Here is a 22898-nt window from a genome sequence, read left to right as displayed (position 1 = left end):
TTGAGTCTTGGATTTCACGAAAGGTTACATCTACTGGATAAAAATAAGGCACCAACGAGTAATAATTTTCTGAAAGCCCCGCGTGGCTCGTTATCCCTTCCCGCGATGCCCGAAGCAGACGAGATGCCGCGGGCCGTCCCACAGAACACCCGGCCCCCGCGGGTGGCCCACCGCGTGCCCACCTTGGCGTGGGCCTCCTGCTGTCTCACGAAGCTGTCAGCAGACACCCGGAGCTTGGCTGTGCGAGTGTCCCACACGTCCTTGATCAGGGTCCGGATCTCGTCTGCTTTCGGGATGTTGTCTGAAGCACTAAAGGAAGCAAAAGGTGAAATACATCGCATAAGGAAGCACTCAGTAAACTAAGGCAACTTCCAGATAGAAGTGGCTTCTGTGTAAACGCTGCTTGGATTTAGGCAAAAATGCACAAGCTGTTCTAGACTCAAAATTTGTTTCGCTTTTTCATTTTTTTAAAATGTAAGGATTTCTAGCAGTTAAGCTTGGCACCGAGAAAATTCAGCCGTGATCCTCACCGAGTTATCTGTGCTCATGTTAGTTGTCCCTGGGCAAGCTGTGGTACAAGGACTTCTGTTATTCACCAAAAAAAATTAGATCTTGGAGAAGAAGCTCTGAGTCGGTCCTCCTCTGACTCAGGATAACTGAGTGTTCTATGCTATAGAATTTCCATCGAGAATGAATTTCTTTCAAAGGCTGGCTCAGCGGTCATGACCTCTAATGCTAATACCCCATCTGTTGTTATCCAAGGGCTACAACCCACTAGGGAAAGAAGACGAAGGCTCTGTGCCAGGCACTTCTATCCTCACAAAATCCCTGAAGGATAGGGACTGTCCCACTCTACAGAGAAAACAAAGATACATTTGCAAAAGTCACAGAACAAATCGCAAATGAGCATAAACAGCACACCTATACACAGCGAATTCTGGGTAAAAGTTTGACTGGAGTCAGCAGGGCCGCACTAAGAGCCTTCCTGCGTGACAGATTTTTTTTTTTTTTTTTTTTTGGGTCTGCGTGACACATTTTTAAACAACTAACCTTTGAAGGAAGAGACAAACTAGAAGACAAAAGCAAAAGCCAACACCGTTCATCACCAGGCATCCTAGGATACGCTGGCAAGGCTCTCTCCACAGGCTAGAATTAGCTCAAGATGAGTAGATGGAGAATCAGTAGTATACAGTTGATACAGTAGATTTTATTTAAGACCCAAACATTTGGATCTTACGCTCTGAACAGCAGGTTAAAGAACAAAGGACCCCAGCTCCTCGTGACCTGCACTGCAGAACCGAGGTCCCGTCACTGAATGGATGGCTCTAAGGAATTATGAAACAAGGGTTTCGATAGGAACTGCGTACGTAACGCACTGAACTTCAAACACTGAAGGTGAACAGGCCTCCCCTCTGCCCCCAGATCCTCCCTTCTGAAGTCACACTCCCCTACAACAGCAGCCGTGTCATATCCTCCGGATGACGCCCGCCTGCCCGAACACCCTCCTGGGGACGCCGCGGCCACCGCCCTGCCCTCGCTCAGTCCGTGCAGGTCCCGACAGCCCTGCTCCACAAATCCAGGCCCTTCCACCTTCTGTCCTCCGACCTACACTGCCCTCTCCTCCAGTAAACTTCCCCTCAGCCTCCAAGCCAGGGATCCCTTCTCTGGCAGCACCAGGCATGAGGGTGGCACCCCGACACACTCTGAACAGCATGAGCACACACTGCGGGGTTATACCACATCTGTCAACAGGGTCGCATCTCTTCCCCACAAAACTGGAACTCAAGCCTACATGACCACCTCCACTACCTGGTGGGACGCTTAGCATGTTGAATGCTGAGAATGTTGTGAACTACACAACTGCAGCCACGTGTCAACTCAAGGACAAGTCCACGTTATGCAGATTTTCACTTGAATTCCACAGTGCCACAAGGTGGGCCCCCCGCCCCTGCTGCTCTTCGGTAGGCAGTAGGGAGCTTCCAACTTTTGTTCTGGTTCTGCTCTGGACTCCATCAATAAAAAGGTGCTCAGGGCTTCAAAAGCTTAACCTTGTGCAAATTACATTCTAAGCAGCCACACTTGCCTGCCCCGTGCACTGATGCATTCATTGATTCCACAGACATGTGAGTAGCAGACACTGTGCGGGGGCACGCAAGACGGTCCCTGCCCGTGAGACCCGGGGGTGGGAACAGCACAGGCAGACAGCAGTTAGAGAGTTACACCTGACAAGTGCTATAGAGGGGTTCAGAGCTGCCACGAGGACAGGTACACGTAACCTGGGAGGGAGGACCTGCCATGCTAAACCCGAGGAGGGAGCGGGGAATAGGTGGACTCACTGGGCAGAAGGACGGTGTGTACACACATACACATACACACACACACGTGTGTGCCTGTGCACTCTGAGGACCTGGGCACGTGTGAAGAAGGGAAGGAGGCCAACGTGAGCCTGGACCCTAGAGCATCGGAGGGAAGGACTGCAGAGAGTGGTGAGAGACGGGAGAAGGGAACCAGGCTATGTGGTGCTTCGAATACCATGATCAGGACTTCAGACCCTAGAGAGGCTCCGAGGAGCAAGGGACTCACGTGGCAGCTGTATCTCTGAAAGGCCACTCCGGCTGCAAGGCGGAGAATGAATTAGAAGCCCATGGGGAGCCTGAACTGGATGAGGGAAAACAGTTTTGCCCCAGTGGACCTGCCTTCTAGCCCAGGGTCAAAGGAAAATGCGACCCCTGGCCCCTTCCTGTGCAAGAGATACAAGAACGCAGATGCACAGGCCCAAAGGAGAAAAGGGGTGCAGCTCGACTAATAAAACATTTGCAGTTAAGAAAAAGGCTACTGCTAGAGATGATGGGCTGTTACTGGAGTCCAATATCAAGTGACAGGTAGGACGCAGAATGGAAAGAACCACGGGATTCACCAGGAGAGGGAAGGGTGGAGAAAGGGAAAAAAGAGAAACAGGGAGAGACAGAGCCCGCCAGTGTGTGCGCGCCCACCACCGACTCCCAGACTACTGCCTGAGGACCCGGGGGCCAGAGCTACCACTTCCCTCGGTCATGAGCGTGGAGCACGAAAGGAGGTGGGCTGGGAACTGGGGGTTCCGTCGTGCATGTGGGTTCAAAGAAGTGAGAGGTACTTACTGATTTAACAGGAGTTTGGTGAGCTCCATGTAGTAAAGGCTGGGCATAGGGGTAAAAGTTTCTTCCTTTCGTTCATGATCCCGAATCTTCTCCAACTTTTCTGAAATTCAGAAGTGTGTACATTTTACCATGACCATGAGCAAAATATAGTTTTAAAACCTTCCAAATTTACCAAGTACCTATATTACCTAGTCAATCAACTAAAAAATACATTTAAAAAACCCACTTTTTGAAATAACATATCACTAACTAGACATCACTGGGCTGATTTCCTCAAGCACTTCTCTTAGAGAAGGTGGTAGATTTGGGTTATTGTTATTGCTGGGCCTGCAGAATATATGACTGAAAACAACAGTATGTCAGAGTCTGAAGTCCTTTTCTTAGGTAAAGAGTGAAGTATTCTACCTTTGATGCAAGCAGTGATGACAGTAACCAGTGACTGGAGAAATTTACTTATTTATATTAAACCTTGTTCAGAAGAGAGCAAGACAACTCACAACTAATCCAGGGTTGAAAGCCCCACATCTGGAATCAAACTGCTGAGTCCCATTCCATCCACAGGAACAACCTCCACACGCCTCACCCCCTCCCCTTCTGTCCTTCCTCCTGGCCTGAGAAAACCCGAGTCCTGAACCCGCCACTGCACGCTAGGGTGAAGGGACACGCAGACAGAACTCTGCAGTGGGGCCTCGTTTGAAATGACTGGCCACCCATCTCCAGGGGCCCTCGGTGCTGCCCTGCAATCCTCACACGCCCCGGCTCCAGCCGCCCTCTCACTTTCCATCCTGCCCGCCCTCTCCACGCCTTCTCCCCAGCGCCTCGCGGGGCTCCGCGCACTACCGCCGCGCATCCTCTAAGGGGCGCGCTGGCCCTCCCCTCACCCGCACAGGACACGCTCCGGCACCTGTCCTCACCCCCGAGTGACCCCTCGTGCCCTCGCTGTCGGAGCATTCCATCAAACTCGATGCAGCGTCTTCCAGCTTAAAAAGAAAACCCTCCCCTGACACCAAATCCTCCTCCAGCTACCAGTTCATTTCTCATGCCCTTCACAACGAAACTTCAAGAATTCCCCGACATCGGCATTAACTGTTCGGGCGGGCGACTATCCCACCCTCTGACACGGCTCACCGAGGCCACCACCTCTGCTCAGCCGAACCCAACGGCCACATCTCAGGCCTCGTCACGTCTGACAAGGGCCAGTCCTTGGGGTGTGTTTATCACTTGGCGTCTGGGATACCGCTCTCACCAAGTTCTCCTCTCATCTCCCCGCCTCCTCCAGGCCTTCCTGACCTCGGCACAAGGAGCACAGAGCTCCTGCCCTCAGCCCTTCTCCACCGCCTATACCCGCATCCCACGTGTTCTCACTGCACTTCATTTAAACGCCACCTATGCTCTCAGGACGCCTTCCACACCTAGAATCCCAGCTCAGCCCCTCCCCTGACCTCCTGACTCAGACGCCCCGCTGCCCACAATATTGCCACTTGGATGTCTAACAGGCACCTCCAGGGTCGCATGTTCAAACCCCCTCCCGGCTCCCACCCTAGCCCACACGGTCCCTGCGATCCGCCCAGTCTCAGGAGACAGCAGCCCCGCCAGCAACCCTGGTGGGCACCCCCACCTCTTCCCTCTGATCCCACGGTCTGTCCTTCAGCAAATCCTGCTGATCCTTTTCTTCAAAATACGCCTAGATGCCAACCGCATCCGCCCGCTTCCAGCAACTCACTGGTCGAGCCACCCTGAGCTCTTGCCGGGCTAACCCCCCACCGCCCTCTCCCCACACTCATCTCCACAGCGCAGACCGAGTCTCTTTCTTTTCCACATCTAAGTCAGGGTATGAAACACCTCTGTTCACACCCTGCAACGAATCAAAAAGACCGACAACACCCAGTGACGGCCAGGAGCGGAACAACAGTAACTCGTACATTTCCGCTGGGTTAGAGGAGGGGCTCGACTGCTCTGCAGGGCTCCCGGGCAGTTTCTCACAGAGTGAAGCACCGTCTGCCCTACGAGCTGGCAGTTCCACGACTCTAGGTATTTATTTACCCGAGAGAAATAAAAATACATACCCGCAAAAAGACTCAGACACGACTGCTCAAAGCAGCCTTCTTCACAGTAGCCTAAAATGGGAAGCGACCCAAATATCCACCAACAGAAGGATGGGGGATCCAGCTGTGGAATACTCACACAGCGAAGGAAACACTACTCAGCGATGAAAGAATGACGTAAGGACACGTGCGACAACAGGGGCGAATCTCAACGACAGTATATGATGAATAAGAGAAGTCAGAGAAAAACTGACATGCCAGATGATTCCATTCATATGCCATCCAAGAACAGGTAGAACTAATCTACAGCGGCAGAAGCAGCAGCTGGCTCCCGGGCAGGACCCACGGACTGACTAGTGATTTGCACTCCCTGTCACCGCAGGATTGCCCAGGCGTATGAGAAGCCTCAGGCAAACTGTCTCCGCACCTTCTCTCTGACTCTGGCCCTCCCACGACACAGGCTCTTGCCCTCTGTCACCTGGGTTAGAATAGGCCAAAACTGACAGAAAGGGATGCAGTGGCAACAGAACCAGGGCCTGGTGGGCGGGTGGGGAGGTCCCTGCTTAAAAAAAAGCCCTTCAGAGCAGAAGGGACTGGAGTTTCCTGTCATGTTTCAGGACCACCAGATTCACACACCCCTTTGGGACAGGAAGTAAAGACAAAATGCCCGAGCAATCTTTCTTAAACTGTATTTGAGTGCACCTGGCTCCAAGTGTCCTAGCTTCTAGGAGGCAGGTACCCCTGGGTGATTTCCAAAGGGAAGGGGATAATCAAAATCTCTCAGAGGCTTTTCAAATTTCATATGCCCCCCAACCCCGACCCCAAATAAATGTGACATTCATTCTTTACTAGTAATGCGCCATTCATAGCTCCGGGGTGAGAAAAAGACTGCAACGGTTCAGGATGAAGACCGTGTGCCTCTTTGATGCGGTATTTTCTTTTCGGTTTTTTTCCAACAGCTTTACTGAGGCGTAATCAACATACCATACAATTCACCCATTCAATGGTTTTTAGTATATTCACAGAGTTGTGCACCCATCACTTCAATCAGCTTCAGAACATTGTCATCACCCCAAAAGGAAGCCCATAATGGTTCCATCACCTGCTCAAACCCTCATCCTTAGGCAACCACTAATCTTCTTTGTCTCTGTGGATATGCCTGCTCTGAACAATTCATATAAATAGAAGAATACAATAGTTGGTCTTTGTGTCTGGTTCTTCTCCCACTTAATGTAACATTTTAAAGGTTCATCGGGACTTCCCTGGTGACGCAGTGGTTAAGAATCCGCCTGCCAATGCAGGAGACACGGGTTTGAGCCCTGGTCCAGGAAGATCCCACATGCCGCGGAGCAACTAAGGCCGTGCACCACAACTACTGAGCCTGCGCTCTAGAGGCCTGTGAAGCCGTCGTGCCTAGAGCCCGTGCTCTGCAACAAGAGAAGCCACTGCAATGAGAAGAACACACCCAAACTCATTCTATAAGGCCACCATCACTCTAATATCAAAACCAGACAAAGATACCATAAAAAAAAGAAAATTACAGGCTAATATCACTGATGAACAGACACAAAAACCCTCAACAAAATACCGGCAAACCGAATTGAACAATACTCTAAAAGGATCATACACCATGATCAAGTGGGATTATCCCAAAGTTGGAAGGATTTTTTAATATCTGCAAATCAATCAGTGTGATACACCATATTAACAAACTGAAGAATAAAAACCATATGATCAGACTTTCCTGGTGGCTCAGTGGTTAAGAATCCGCCTGCCAATGCAGGGGACACAGGTTCGAGCCCCGTTCTGGGAAGACCCCACATGCCATGGAGCAACTAAGCCTGTGAACCACAACTACTGAGCCTGAGCTCTAGAGCCCACGAGCCGCAACTACTGAGTCTGGGCTCCAGAGCCCACGAGCCACAACTACTAAAGCCCGTGCACCTAGAGCCCGTGCTCCACAACAAGAGGAGCCACCGCCATGAGAAGCCTGTGGACCGCAATGAAGAGTAGCCCCCGCTCGCCGCAACTAGAGAAAGCCCGCGCGCAGCAACGAAGAACCAAGTCAGCCATAAATAAATAAATAAAACAAAAACAAACAAACAAAACCATATGATCATCTCAATAGATGCAGAAAAGGCTTTTGGTAAAATTCAACACCAATTTATAATAAAAACTCTCCAGAAAGTGGGCATAGAGGGAACCTACCTCAACATAATAAAGGCCATATATGACAAACCTACAACTAACATCATACTCAACGGTGAAAACCTGAAAGCATTTCCTATGAGATCAAGAACAAGGATGTCCAACCTCTCCACTTTTTTTTTTTTTTTTGCGGTACGCAGGCCTCTCACTGTTGTGGCTTCTCCCATTGCGGAGCACAGGTTCCAGACACGCAGGCTCAGCGGCCATGACTCACGGGCCCAGATGCTCCACAGCATGTGGGATCTTCCCAGACGGGGGGACAAACCCGTGTCCCCTGCATCGGCAGGCGGACTCTCAACCACTGTGCCACCAGGGAAGCCCCACCCTCTCCACTTTTATTCAACATAGTTTGGAAGTCCTAGTCATGGCAATCAGAGAAGAAAAAGAAATAAAAGGAATCCAAATTGGAAAAGAAGTAAAACCGTCACTGTTTGAAGATGACAGGATACTATACATAGAAAATCCTAAAGATGCTACCAGAAAACTACAAGAGCTGATCAATGAATTCAGCAAAGTGGCAGGATACAAAATACATACACGGAAATCTGTTGCATTTCTATACACTAACACGAAAGATCAGAACCAGAAATTAAAGAAACAACCCCATTTACCAGCACATCAAAAAGAATAAAATTCCCAGGAATAAACCTACCTAAGGAGACAAAAGACCTGTACTCTGAAAACTTTAACACACTAATGAAAGAAATCAAAGATGATACAAACAGATGGAAAGATATACCATGTTCTTCAACTAGAAGATCAATGTTGTCAATATCACTATACTACCCAAGTCATTCTACAGAATCAATGCAATCCCTATTAAATTAACAGTGGCATTTTTCACAGAACTGGAACAAAACATTTTAAAATGTGTATGGAAACAAAAAACATGCGGAATAGCCAAAGGAATCCTGACAAGAGAAAACGAAACTTGAGCAATCAGGCTCCCTGACTTCAGACTATACTACAAAAAGCTATAGTAATCAAAAAAAGTATGTTACAGGCAAACACAAAAAATATAGATCAAAGAAAGCTCAGAAACAAACACACAAACTTATGGCCAATTAATCTACGACTAAGGAGGTAAGCCTATACAATGGAGAAAAGACATTCTCTTAAATAAGTGGTGCTACACTGGTACTCAGTGTACCAGTGTGTACAGGACAGCTACATGTAAAAGACTGAAACTAGAACACTGTCTAACAGCATACATAAAAATAAACTCACACAGAATTAAAGACCTAAGTGTAAGGCTGGGATACTAAAAACTCTTAGAGGGAAACATACGCAAAACACGCTGAAATAAATCACAGCGAAATCTTTTTGATCTGTCTCCTAAAATAATGGAAATAAAAACAAAAATAAACAAATGAGACCTCATTAAACTCAAAAGCTTTTGCAAGCAAACAAAACCATAAAGAAAATGACAAGACAACTCACAGAATGAGAGAAAATATTTGCAAACGTTGTGACCGACAAAAGCTTAATCTCCAAAATTTACAAACAGCTCATGCACATCAATACCCAAAAAACCAAACAACCCGATATAAAAAGGGGGAAGACCTAAATAGACTTTTCTCCAACGAAGACATACAGAGGGCCAAGAGGCACATGAAAAGATGCGCAACATGACTAATTATAAGCGAAATGCAAATCGAAACTACAATGAGATATCACCTTACACCAGTCAGAATGGCTAACATCAAAAAGTATACAAACAGGGCTTCCCTGGTGGCGCAGTGGTTGGGAGTCCGCCTGCCGATGCAGAGGACATGGGTTCGTGCCCCGGTCTGGGAGGATCCCACATGCCGCGGAGCGGCTGGGCCCGTGAGCCATGGCCGCTGAGCCTGCGCGTCCGGAGCCTGTGCTCCGCAATGGGAGAGGCCACAACAGTGAGAAGCCCACGTACCGGAAAAAAAAAAGTATACAAACAATAAACACTGGAGAGGGTGTGGAGAAAAGGGAACCCTCCTATGCTGTTGGTGGGACTGTAAATTGGTACAGTAAGTATGGAAAACACTATGGACGGTCTTTAAAAAACTAAACATAGAGCTACCATAAGATGCAGCAATCCCACTCCTGGTCATATATCTGGAGAAAACCACGGTTTGAAAGGACACATGCACCCCAATGTTCACTGAAGTGCTGCTTACAATAGCCAAGACAGGGAAGCAACCTAAATGTTCACGAACAGATGAATGGATAAAGAAGATGTGGTACATATATACACTGGAGTATTACTCAGCCATTAAAAGCAATGACATAATGCCATTTGCAGCAACACAGACAGACATGGAGATTATCATACTAAGTGAAGTAAACCAGATAGAGAAAGACAAATATCATACAATACAGCTTATGTGCAGAATCTAAAACAAAATATGCAAACGGACTTATTTACAAAATAGAAACAGGCTCACAGACTTAGAAAATAGACTTACAGTTACCAAAGGAGAAAAGTGGAGGGGAAAGATAAATTGGGAGTATGGGACTGACATATACACACTACTCTATTTCAAATAAATAACAAGGACCTACTGTAACACAGGGAACTCCGCTCACTATCCTGTAATAACTGAAATGCGAAAAGAATTTGAAAGAGTAGATACATGTATATGTAAAACTGAATCACTATACTGTATACCTGAAACTAACACAACATTATTAATCAACAAAACCCCAATATAAAATTAAAACCAAAACAAAAGTAAACAAATGGGACCTCATTAAACTCAAAAGCTTTTCACAGCAAAGGAAACCATAAACAAAACGAAACGACAACCTACAGAATGGGAGAAAATACTGGCAAAGGATGGGACCGACAAGAAATCAATCTCCAAAATTTACAAAGAGCTCATGCAACTCAATATCAAAAAAGCAAACAACCCCATCAAAAAATGGACAGGAGACCTAAATAGCCTTTTCTCCAAAAAAAACATACAGACATCCACAGGCACATGAGAAGGTGCTCAACATCGCTAATTATTAGAGGAATGCAAATCAGAACTATAATATCACCTCACACCAGTCAGAACGGCCATCATCAAAAAGCCCACAAACAACAAATGCTGGAGAGGGTGCAGAGAAAGGAGAACCCTCCTACACTCTTGGTGGGAATGTAAGCTGGTGCAGCCACTGTGGAGAACAGTATGGAGGTTCCTCAGAAACTAAAACTAGAACTACCATATGATCCAACAACCCAACTCCTGGGCATATACCCAGACAAAAGTATAACTGAAAAAGATACACGCACCACTGTGTTCATGGTAGCACTGCTTACAATAGCTGAGACATGGAAGAAACCTAAATGTCCATCTTCATAAAGAAGATGTGGTACGTATATACAATGAAATACTACTTGGCCATAAAAAAGAACGAAATAATGCCATTTGCAGCAACATGGATGCAACTAGAGAGTATCATACTAAGTGAAGTAAGTCAGAAAGAGAAAGACAAATACCATGTGATATCACTTACACGTGGAATCTAAAATATGGCACAAATGAACCTATCTACAAAACAGAAACAGACTCACAGACACAGGGATCAGATTGGGGGCTGCCAAACGGGACGGGCGATGGGAGAGAGGGATGGACTGGGAGTTTGGGGTTGGTAGCTGCAAACTATCATATTTAGAACAGATAAAAAACAAGGTCCTACTGTTTAGCACTGGGAACTACATCCAACCTCCCGGGATAAACCATAATGGAAAAGAATATGTAAAAAAAAGAATGTATATATGTGAATCACCGAGTCACTTTGCTGTACAGCAGAGATGCACACAACATTACACATCATCAATACTTTGATTTTAAAAAACAAATAAAATAATTCCATTTGCAGCAACGTGGATGGACTTGGAGATTATCATACTAAGTGAAGTAAGCCAGACACAGAAAGACAAATATCACATGGTATCACTTATATGCAGAACCTAAAACAAAATATACAAATGGACTTATTTACAAAATAGAAACACACTCACTGACTTAGAAAACAAAGTTATGATTACCAAAGGGGAAAGGTGGAGGGGAAGGATAAACTGGGAGTATGGGACTGGCATCTACACACTACTATATTTCAAATAAATAACCAACAGGACCTACAGTGTAACACAGGGAACTCTGCTCACTATGCTGTAATAACTGAAATGGGAAAAGAATTTGAAAAAGAGGAGAGACATATATATGTATAACTGAATCACTTTGCTGTACACCAGAAAATAACAACGCTGTTAATCAATTAAACTCCAAAGTAAAAGAAAAATTAAAACAAAAATAAACAAATGGGACCTCATTAAACTCAAAAGCTTCTGCAAGCAAAGGAAACCATAAACAAAACGAGAAGACAGGGCTTCCCTGGGGGCGCAGTGGTTGAGGGTCTGCCTGCTGATGCAGGGGACGCGGGTTCGTGCCCCGGTCCGGGACGATCCCACGTGCCGCGGAACAGCTGGGCCCGTGAGCCATGGCCGCTGAGCCTGCGCTCCACAATGGGAGAGGCCACAACAGTGAGAAGCCCGCGTATCGGAGAAAAAAAAAAAGTATGCAAACAATAAATACTGGAGAGGGTGTGGAGAAAAGGGAACCCTCCTATGCTGTTGGTGGGACTGTAAATTGGTACAGTAAGTATGGAAAACACTATGGACGGTCTTTAAAAAACTAAAAATAGAGCTACCATAAGATGCAGCAATCCCACTCCTGGTCATATATCTGGAGAAAACCACGGTTTGAAAGGACACATGCACCCCAATGTTCACTGAAGTGCTGCTTACAATAGCCAAGACAGGGAAGCAACCTAAATGTTCACGAACAGATGAATGGATAAAGAAGATGTGGTACATATATACACTGGAGTATTACTCAGCCATTAAAAGCAATGACATAATGCCATTTGCAGCAACACAGACAGACATGGAGATTATCATACTAAGTGAAGTAAACCAGATAGAGAAAGACAAATATCATACAATACAGCTTATGTGCAGAATCTAAAACAAAATATGCAAACGGACTTATTTACAAAATAGAAACAGGCTCACAGACTTAGAAAATAGACTTACAGTTACCAAAGGAGAAAAGTGGAGGGGAAAGATAAATTGGGAGTACGGGACTGACATATACACACTACTCTATTTCAAATAAATAACAAGGACCTACTGTATAAGACAGGGAACTCCGCTCACTATCCTGTAATAACTGAAATGCGAAAAGAATTTGAAAGCGTAGATACATGTATATGTAAAACTGAATCACTATACTGTATACCTGAAACTAACACATTATTAATCAACAAAACCCCAATATAAAATTAAAACCAAAACAAAAATAAACAAATGGGACCTCATTAAACTCAAAAGCTTTTCACAGCAAAGGAAACCATAAACAAAACGAAACGACAACCTACAGAATGGGAGAAAATACTGGCAAAGGATGGGACCGACAAGAAATCAATCTCCAAAATTTTACAAAGAGCTCATGCAACTCAATATCAAAAAAGCAAACAACCCCATCAAAAAATGGACAGGAGACCTAAATAGCCTTTTCTCCAAAAAAAACATACAGACATCCACAGGCACATGAGAAGGTGCTCAACATCGCTAATTATTAGAGGAATGCAAATCAGAACTATAACATCACCTCACACCAGTCAGAACGGCCATCATCAAAAAGCCCACAAACAATAAATGCTGGAGAGGGTGCGGAGAAAAGGGAACCCTCCTACACTCTTGGTGGGAATGTAAGCTGGTGCAGCCACTGTGGAGAACAGTATGGAGGTTCCTCAGAAACTAAAACTAGAACTACCATATGATCCAACAACCCAACTCCTGGGCATATACCCAGACAAAAGTATAACTGAAAAAGATACACGCACCACTGTGTTCATGGTAGCACTGCTTACAATAGCTGAGACATGGAAGAAACCTAAATGTCCATCTTCATAAAGAAGATGTGGCACGTATATACAATGAAATACTACTTGGCCATAAAAAAGAACGAAATAATGCCATTTGCAGCAACATGGATGCAACTAGAGAGTATCATACTAAGTGAAGTAAGTCAGAAAGAGAAAGACAAATACCATGTGATATCACTTACACGTAGAATCTAAGATATGGCACAAATGAACCTATCTACAAAACAGAAACAGACTCACAGACACAGGGATCAGATTGGGGGCTGCCAAACGGGACGGGCGGAGGGAGAGAGGGATGGACTGGGAGTTTGGGGTTGGTAGCTGCAAACTATCATATTTAGAACAGATAAAAAACAAGGTCCTACTGTTTAGCACTGGGAACTACATCCAACCTCCCGGGATAAACCATAATGGAAAAGAATATGTAAAAAAAAGAATGTATATATGTGAATCACCGAGTCACTTTGCTGTACAGCAGAGATGCACACAACATTACACATCATCGATACTTTGATTTTAAAAAACAAATAAAATAATTCCATTTGCAGCAACGTGGATGGACTTGGAGATTATCATACTAAGTGAAGTAAGCCAGACACAGAAAGACAAATATCACATGGTATCACTTATATGCAGAACCTAAAACAAAATATACAAATGGACTTATTTACAAAATAGAAACACACTCACTGACTTAGAAAACAAAGTTATGATTACCAAAGGGGAAAGGTGGAGGGGAAGGATAAACTGGGAGTATGGGACTGGCATCTACACACTACTATATTTCAAATAAATAACCAACAGGACCTACAGTGTAACACAGGGAACTCTGCTCACTATGCTGTAATAACCGAAATGGGAAAAGAATTTGAAAAAGAGGAGAGACATGTATATGTATAACTGAATCACTTTGCTGTACACCAGAAAATAACAACGCTGTTAATCAATTAAACTCCAAAGTAAAAGAAAAATTAAAACAAAAATAAACAAATGGGACCTCATTAAACTCAAAAGCTTCTGCAAGCAAAGGAGACCATAAACAAAACGAGAAGACAGGGCTTCCCTGGGGGCGCAGTGGTTGAGGGTCCGCCTGCCGATGCAGGGGACGCGGGTTCGTGCCCCGGTCCGGGAAGATCCCACGTGCCGCGGAGCGGCTGGGCCCGTGGGCCATGGCTGCTGGGCCTGCGCGTCCGGAGCCTGTGCTCCGCAGCGGGAGAGGCCGCAACAGTGAGAGGTCCGCGTATCGGAAAAAAAAAAAAAGGGGGGGACGGGAGACCTAAACAGACTTTTCTCCAAAGAAAACATACAGATGGCCCCAGGCACATGAGAAGATGCTCAACGTCGCTAATTATTAGAGAAATGCAAATCAAAACTACAATGAGATATCATCTCACACTGGTCACAATGGTCATCACCAAAAAGTCTACAAATAATAAAGACTGGTGAGGGTGTGGAGAAAAGGGAACCCTGCTACACTGTTGCTGGGAATGTAAACTGGTACAGCCACTATGGGAAACAGTATTGAGGTTCCTTAAAAAAAACACTAAAAATAGAGCTACCATATGACCCAGGAATCCCACTCCTGGGCATATATCTGGAAAAAAAAACATGATTCGAAAGGATACATGCACCCCAACGTTCATTGCAGCGCTGCTTAAAATAGCCAGGACATGGAAGCAACCTAAATGTCCTCTGACAGAGGAATGGATAAAGAAGATGTGGTACATATATACAATGGGGTATTACTCAGCCATTAAAAGGAATGATATAATGCCATTTGCAGCAACACAAACCTGGAGATTATCATACTAAGTGAAGTAAGCCACACAGAGAAAGGCAAATATCATATGATACGGCTTCATGCGGAATCTAAAACAAAATATACAAATGGACTTATTTACAAAACAAAAACGGACTCACAGACTTAGCAAACAAACTTATGGCTACCAAAGGAAAAAGATGTAGGGGAAGGATAAATTGGGGAGTGTGGGGTTGACATACACAGTAAGTTTCCCACATACAAACGAGTTCCGTTCCACGAGGGCATTCGTAGCCCCATTTGTTCAGAAGTCCAACGAAGTTAGCGTAGGTACCCAACTAACACAATAGGCTATATAGTACTGTACTGTAATTGGTTTATAATGCTTTTCACACAAATAATACATAAAAGCAAACACAAAAAATAAAGAAACATTTAAAACCTTACAGTACAGTACCTTGAAAAGTACAGTAGTACAGTACAACAGCTGGCATACAGAGCTGGCATCGAGTGAACAGGCAAGAAGAGTTCCTGACTGGAGGAGGGAGAGGAGGTGGGACATGATAGAGCTGAAGGACCCTCAGCAACAGGAGATGGAGGGCAAGCTGCAAGTTCACTCACGCCTGACGTTCACGGCACAGGTTCTGGTTCTTTGCTGGATCGCTTCTATCTACCCTCTTGAAAAAATGATCCAGTGATGTCTTGGTAGTGGTTATTTTTATCTCCTCACAGATGACACGGTAGCGCTGGACTGCATTCTGATCGGCTGCTGCAACCTTCGTGTACCGTTCTGCGTTAGGGTCCTGTGCCTCAAAAACCAACAGTGCCCCCTCAGTAAAGAAAATCCCCTTGCAATTTCCTGTGTTGTGAATCTCTTCGATTCTTCAGTGACTTCTTCCTCTTGTCTTTGTCCTTTCTCAGGACCTCCAATTCCATCAGGTCTTCAGTAGTGAGCTCCTCGTGTTGCACAGCAAGGAGTTCAATGAAGTCGTCCTCTTGCAGATCTAGCTCCAGCCTCTCGCTGAGGGTCACCACGTTGCTGAAGACCTCTTTGGACTCCTCATCCACCTTCTCAAATCCAAGAAAATCGTGAACAAACTGTGGGCAAAGGTTCTTCCAAACCCCATTCATGGTGATGGCCATAACGTCAGGCCAAGAAAAGTCAATCTTTTTTACGGTCGTGTAGATGTTACAGTCCTTCCAGAACTGTCACAAAGTTGTTCCTGCTTGGTCACTCGCCTTTACTGCCTGACGAAAAGCGTGACGTAAATAATATTTCTTGAAAGTCGCTATAACTCCCTGGTCCATATCCTGGATGAGCGACATGGTGTTCAGTGGCAGATGCACTACTTTGACGTTGGGATGAAAGTCATTCATGAATGGGGGGTAGCCCGGATCACTGTCGAGCAGCAAAAGAATGTTGAACGGGATGTACTTCTCCAAGCAATGTTTCTCTACCTCTGGGATAAAATGGTAGAAAAACCAATCCTGGAAAATGGCCTGTATAACCCAGGCTTTGGGGTTACTCTTCCACACAAAAGGAAGAGAGCCCTTGGCTACGTTTTTAAGGGCTCTTGGGTTCTCTGAATGATAAACAGAGGCTTCAGCTTCATATCACCAGAAGCATTGCCATCAAACAACAGAGTTAGCCTACGCTTTGCTGCTTTACAGCCCGGCATCAACTTTTCCTCCTTACTGATGTAACTTCAGTCTGGCATCCTCTTCCAGTACAGTCCTGTCTCATCCACATTAAAAACCTGCTCGGGTAAATACATGCCTTCATCAATAATTTCTCAGTGTTTCAGGAAATTCCCGGGCAGCTATTATATCTGCACTCACTGCCTCACCACTTACTTTTACCTTGTGAAGTTGGCTCCAGTCTTGAACTGATGAAACCAGCCGTGGCTGGCATTAGAAGATATGCCCTCTGATTCTTCACCGTGTTGCTTCTTCAAGTCTTCATAAAGGCTTTTGGCTTTCTCTTGAATCAGCATTAAACTGAGCGGGACTCGATGCTAATGCTGATCCGTCATCCACATACTGAGAAGTTTCTGCATCCCCTCCATCACTTTTCCACGCTTCTTTGATATTACTGTCAACATCATCGGCACAGCAGACTTCACATGTTCCATGATCTTGTCCTTGTTCTTCAGGATCGTGCTGGTGGTTGAACGATTCTTGTTATGAGAATGAGCGACGTCTGCCATCTTTTCGCCTCGCTCCACTCTCAATTATTTTCACTTTTGTTTCCACTGTTATTGCCTGGCACTTCTTAGCAGTACCAGCTACATCACCACTGCTTTTATGCTTGCTTCCGGACATCCTGAGCTTGAAATAAAGATACTGTACTAGTGTACTCTATACAGTAAAGTACACCAAAGCACAACCACTTCTAGAGGATGCACGCACACGGCAATGTACACCAGACACGTGAACTAACAGACGTGACTGGACATGTGAACGCACGTTCCCATCTTTGAAAGTTCGCAACTTGAAGGTTCATATGTAGGGACTTACTGTACACACTACTATATTTAAAATCCATAACCAACAAGGACCTACTGTACAGCACAGGGAACTCTGATTAACATTCTCTAATAACCTAAATGAAAAAAGAATTTGAAAAAGAGTTCATACATGTCTAACTAAATCACTTCATTGTAAACCTGAAAATAACACATTGTTAATCAACATACTCCAATATAAAATAAAAATTAAGAACAAAAAGGGGCTTACCTGGTGATCCAGTGGGAAAGACTCTGAGCTCCCAATGCAGGGGACCCTGGTTTGATCCCTGAACAGGGAACTAGATCCTGCACGCATGCCAAAACTAAGAAGCCCGCAGGCCACAACTAAGAAGCCCACATGTCAAAACTTAGAAGCCCGCATGCCACAACAAAGACCTGGCACAGCCAAAACAAATAAATAAAAAATAATAATAATAAATATTTTTAAAAATTAAAACAAAAACAAACAAAAAAAAAACAAATGATACCTCACTGAACTCAAAAGCTTCTGCAAGCAAAGGAAACCATAAGAAAAATGACAAGACAACCCACAGAATGGGCGAAAGTATTTGCAAACGATGTGACCACCAAAAGATTAATCTCCAAAATTTACAAACAGGTCGTGTAGCTCAATATCGAAAAAACAAACAACCCAATAAAAAATGGGCGAAGATCTAAATACACTTTCTTCCAAAGAAGACATATAGATGTCCACAGGCACATGAAAAAATGCTCAACATCGCTAATTCTTAGAGAAATGCAAATTGAAACTACAGTGAGATATCACCTCACACCAGCCAGAATGGCCATCATTGAAAACTCTATAAACAATAAATACTGGAGAGGGTGTGGAGAAAAGGGAACCCTCCTACACTGTTGGTGGGAATGTAAATTGGTACAGCCACTATGGAGAACAGTATGGAGGTTCCTTAAAAAACTAAAAATAGAGTTATCATATGACCCAGCAATCCCACTACTGGTCATATATCTGGAGAAAACCATGGTTTGAAAGGATACATGCACCCCAATATTCACTGCAGTGCTGCTTACAATTAGCCCAGACATGTCAGCCACCGAAATGTCCATCAACATATGAATGCATAAAGATGATGTGGTACCTATATACAATGGAGTATTACTCAGCCATTAAGAAGAAAGAAATAATGCCATTTGCAGCAACACAGATAGACCAGGAGATTATCATACTAAATGAAATAAGCCAGAAAGGGAAATACAAATACCATGAGTTATATGTGGAATCTAAAATATGGCACAAATGAACCTACCTACAAAACAGAAACAGACTCACAGACATAAGAGATCAAACTTGTGGTTGCCAAGGGGGAGGGCGGTGGGGGAGAGGGATCAACTGGGAGTTTGAGGTTAGCAGATGTAAACTAGTATATAGAGAATGGATAAACCGCAAGGTCCTGCTGTACAGCACAGTGAACTATATTCAATGTCCTGGGATAAAGCATAATTGAAAAGAATATAAAAAATAAATGTGTATAAATGAGTCACTGCTGTACAGCAGACAGTGGCACAACACCGTAAATCACATATACTTCAATAAACAAAAATAAAAAGTTTTTTTTAAAAACCTTGAAAAATCTAGTCCATTTCCAGCAAAAATCAAATTTCTAAGGAAAATAAGGGAATATTTAAAGCTTCTATTATGGGAAAAAATGCACTATGGAAATGTCTGTCTTGCCACAAATAAATGATCTAATGTACCACTCTTTAAGAAAAAAAGAAAAAAAAGGAATGTATATATGTGTACACATGTGAGTCACTTTGCTGTACAGCAGAGATTAGCACAACACTGTAAATCACCCATGCTAGCACAGGGAGGTCAGCTCGGTGCTCTGTGACCACCTAGAGGGGTGGGATAGGGAGGGTGGGAGGGAGACGCAAGAGGGAGGAGATATGGGGATATATGTATATGTAGAGCTGATTCACTTTGTTATACAGCAGAAGCTAACACACCATTGTAAAGCAATTTTACTCCAATCAAGATGTTAAAAAAAATCACCTATGCTTCAATAAAAAAAATTAAAAATAAAAAAAGAATGAAATAATGTCATTTGTAGCAACATGGATGAACCTGGTGATTAACATACTAAGTAAAGTAAGCCAGACAGAGAAAGACAAATATCATATATCGCTTATATGAAGAATCTAAAAAAAATGAGAGAAATGAACTTATTTACCAAACAGAAACAGACTCACAAGACTTAGAAAACAAACTTATGATTACTAAAGGGGAGAAATGGAGATGAGGGATAAATCTGGAGTTTGGAATTGACATATACACACTATCATATCTAAAATAGATACCCAACAAGCACCTACTGTATAGCACATGGAACTCTGCTCAATATCCTAGTAATCTAAATGGGAAAAGAATTTGAAAAAGAATAGATACATGTATATGTATAACTGAATCACTTTTCTGTACACCTGGAATTAACACAACATTGTTTTGTTTTGTTTATTTATTTATTTGGCTGCGTTGGGTCTTTGTTACCGCACGCCAGCTTCTCATTGCGGTGGTTTCTCTTGTTGCAGAGCACAGGCTCTAGGCGCGTGGGCTTCAGTAGTTGTGGCACGCGGGCTCAGTAGTTGCGGCTTGCGGGCTCTAGAATGCAGGCTCAGTAGTTGTGGCGCACAGGCTCAGGTGCTCCGCGGCATGTGGGATCTTCCTGGACCAGGGCTCAAACACGTGTCCCCTGCACTGGCAGGCGGATTCTTAACCACTGCGCCACCAGCGAAGTCCCAAACAGAACACTGTTAATCAACTATACTCCAATATAAAATAAAACTTAAAAATAAAAATAAACAGACAGGACCTCTTTAAACACAAAAGCTTTTGCACAGCAAACAAAACCATATACAAAATGAAAAGACAACCCAAAGAATGGGAGAAAATATTTGCAAATGATGTGACCAACAAAAGATTAATCTCCAAAATTTAGAAAGATCTCATGCAGGTCAATACCAAAAAAAAAAAAAAAAAAGAAAGAAAGAAAAACCAAACAACCCCATCAAAAAACAGACAGGAGACCTAAATAGCCTTTTTTCCAAAGAAAACATACACACGTCCACAGGCACATGAGAAGATGCTCAACATCTCTAATCATTAGAGAAATGCAAATCAAAACTACAATGAGATATTACCTCACACCAGTCAGAATGTCCACCATCAAAAAACCTACAAACAATAAATACTGGAGACAGTGTGGAGAAAAGCGAACCCTCTTGCACTGTTGGTGGGAAAGTAAATTGATACAGCCACTATGGAGAAGAGTATGGAGGTTCCTCAGAAAACTAAAAATAGCATTACCACATGATCCAGCAATCCCACTCCCAGGCATCTACCGGGACAAAACTTAATTCGAAAAGATCCATGCACCCCAATGTTCACTGCAGCCCTGTTTACAATAGCCCAGACATGGAAGCCACTTAAATGTCCATCGACAGAGGAATGGATAAAGAAGATGTGGCACATATATACAATGGGATATTACTCAGCCATAAAAAGAAATGAAATTGAGCTATTTGTAATGAGGTGGATAGACCTAGAGTCTGTCATACAGAGTTTAGTAAGTCAGAAAGAGAAAAACAAATACTGTATGCTAACACATATTTATGGAATTTAAGGGAAAAAAAATGTCATGAAGAACCTAGGGGTAAGACAGGAATGGAGACACAGACCTACTAGAGAATGGACTTGAGGATATGGGAAGGGGGAGGGGTAAGCTGTGACAAAGAGAGAGAGAGGCTTGGACATACATACACTACCAAACGTAAGGTAGATAGCTAGTGGGAAGCAGCCGCATAGCAAAGGGAGATCAGAACAGTGCTTTGTGACCGCCTGGAGGGGTGGGATAGGGAGGGTGGGAGGGAGGGAGACGCAAGAGGGAAGAGATTCGGGAACATATGTATATGTATAACTGATTCACTTTGTTATAAAGCAGAAACTAACACACCATTGTAAAGCAATTATACTCCAATAAAGATGTAAAAATAAAAAAGATGTGGTACATATACACAATGGAATATTACTCAGCCATTAAAAAAGAAAGAAATAATGCCACTTGCAGCAACATGGATGGACCTGGAGATTATCATACTAAGTGAGATAAGTCAGACAGAGAAAGACAAATATATGATAATATTTATATGTGGAATCTTAAAAAAAATGATACAAATGAACTTATTTACAAAACGTGAACAGACTCACAGACTTAGAAAACAAACTTATGGTGACCAAAGGGGAAAGGTGGAGGGGAGTGATAAACTGGCAGTTTGGGGTTGACATATACACACTATGATATTTAAAATAGATAATCAATAAGGACCTACTGTACAGCACAGGGAACTCTGCTCACTATTCTGTAATAACCAAGGTGGGAAAAGAATTTGAAAAAGAATAGATACATGTATATGTACCTGAATCACTTTGCTGAACACCTGAAACTACCACAACACTGTTTATCAACTATACTGCAATATAAAACTAGAATTAAAATAAAATAAAAGCTTGTGGAAATATCTTAAAATCAAAACCAGAACTAGAATTTGTAGACACACCCCAAACGACCATTACTAACAGTGGTCCGCGGCCTCTCGCAGCTGAGGCTGGGAAGCATTCATTGATTTCACCTGATGAGCGACGCTGCGTCCGTGGAAGGACCGCTTGCCTCCACCCGCGGGAGGGCGACCCCGGCCCCCACGGCCCGCCTCCCCCACCACACCCCGCTCCCCCTCCACACCCCGCTCCCCCTCCACGTCCTCACCCACGTCCATCCACTCGGGGGGGAGCAGCCGACACTTCTGTCTCTGTTTCAGGTTGATCGCCAGCCACAGAGGCACCTGCACTGGTAAGCCGGGGTTGAAAGGCCCCAGGTCGCCCTGCAAGCAAACACACACACACACCGTCCCTCAAAACTGCATCGCTGGACCTCTGCTGTCCACGGGCTGAAGCCCGAGCGCGCTCTCGGCCCCACCGCGCCCCACCGCTCGTTTGCGCTGGGTCCCGAACGCCGCCCGACGACACCTGTGGGCGCTGGACCCGCCGCCCAGCCCCCCTCCCGGAAGCGGGAACCGACCAGGGAGAGCCGGAGGCCCGGCGGGTCTCACCCCGATGAGGTAGATCTTGTCCAGACTGAAGTTCGGGATAATGGTGACCAGCTCCTTCTCGGCCAGAAACTCCACCTCGGCCGCGTCCATAGTGGGGCCCGCAGCCAGTCCGGGACTCGCCGCCGCCTCGGGCCCCTCAGCGTCCGGGAAGACGCGCTGCAACCACCGCTTTCCCGCCACCGAGCAA

The 22898-nt window shown here is 44.6% G+C and overlaps 1 protein-coding gene across 1 annotated transcript in view; it reads right to left on the bottom strand.

Annotated features, from left to right (window-relative positions):
* The window catches only part of GINS2 (GINS complex subunit 2), a 25869-nt gene extending 2971 nt beyond the window's left edge, over positions 1–22898 (bottom strand). Inside the window, exons 1-4 of the mRNA XM_081216442.1 lie at positions 22712–22898; positions 22369–22483; positions 3138–3237; positions 183–309 (exon numbers count right to left, since the gene is read on the bottom strand). Of these exons, the coding sequence (XP_081072568.1) occupies positions 183–309; positions 3138–3237; positions 22369–22483; positions 22712–22801 (432 nt within the window). The 5' untranslated portion in view covers positions 22802–22898. The remainder of the gene's footprint in view (positions 1–182; positions 310–3137; positions 3238–22368; positions 22484–22711) is intronic.

This window comes from Mesoplodon bidens (genome assembly GCF_964165515.1).
Source record: "Mesoplodon bidens genome assembly, chromosome: 18".
NCBI lineage: Eukaryota > Metazoa > Chordata > Mammalia > Artiodactyla > Ziphiidae > Mesoplodon > Mesoplodon bidens.
The sequence above is the reverse complement of the archived record's forward strand: the minus strand, read 5'-3'. Positions and strand labels throughout refer to the sequence as shown.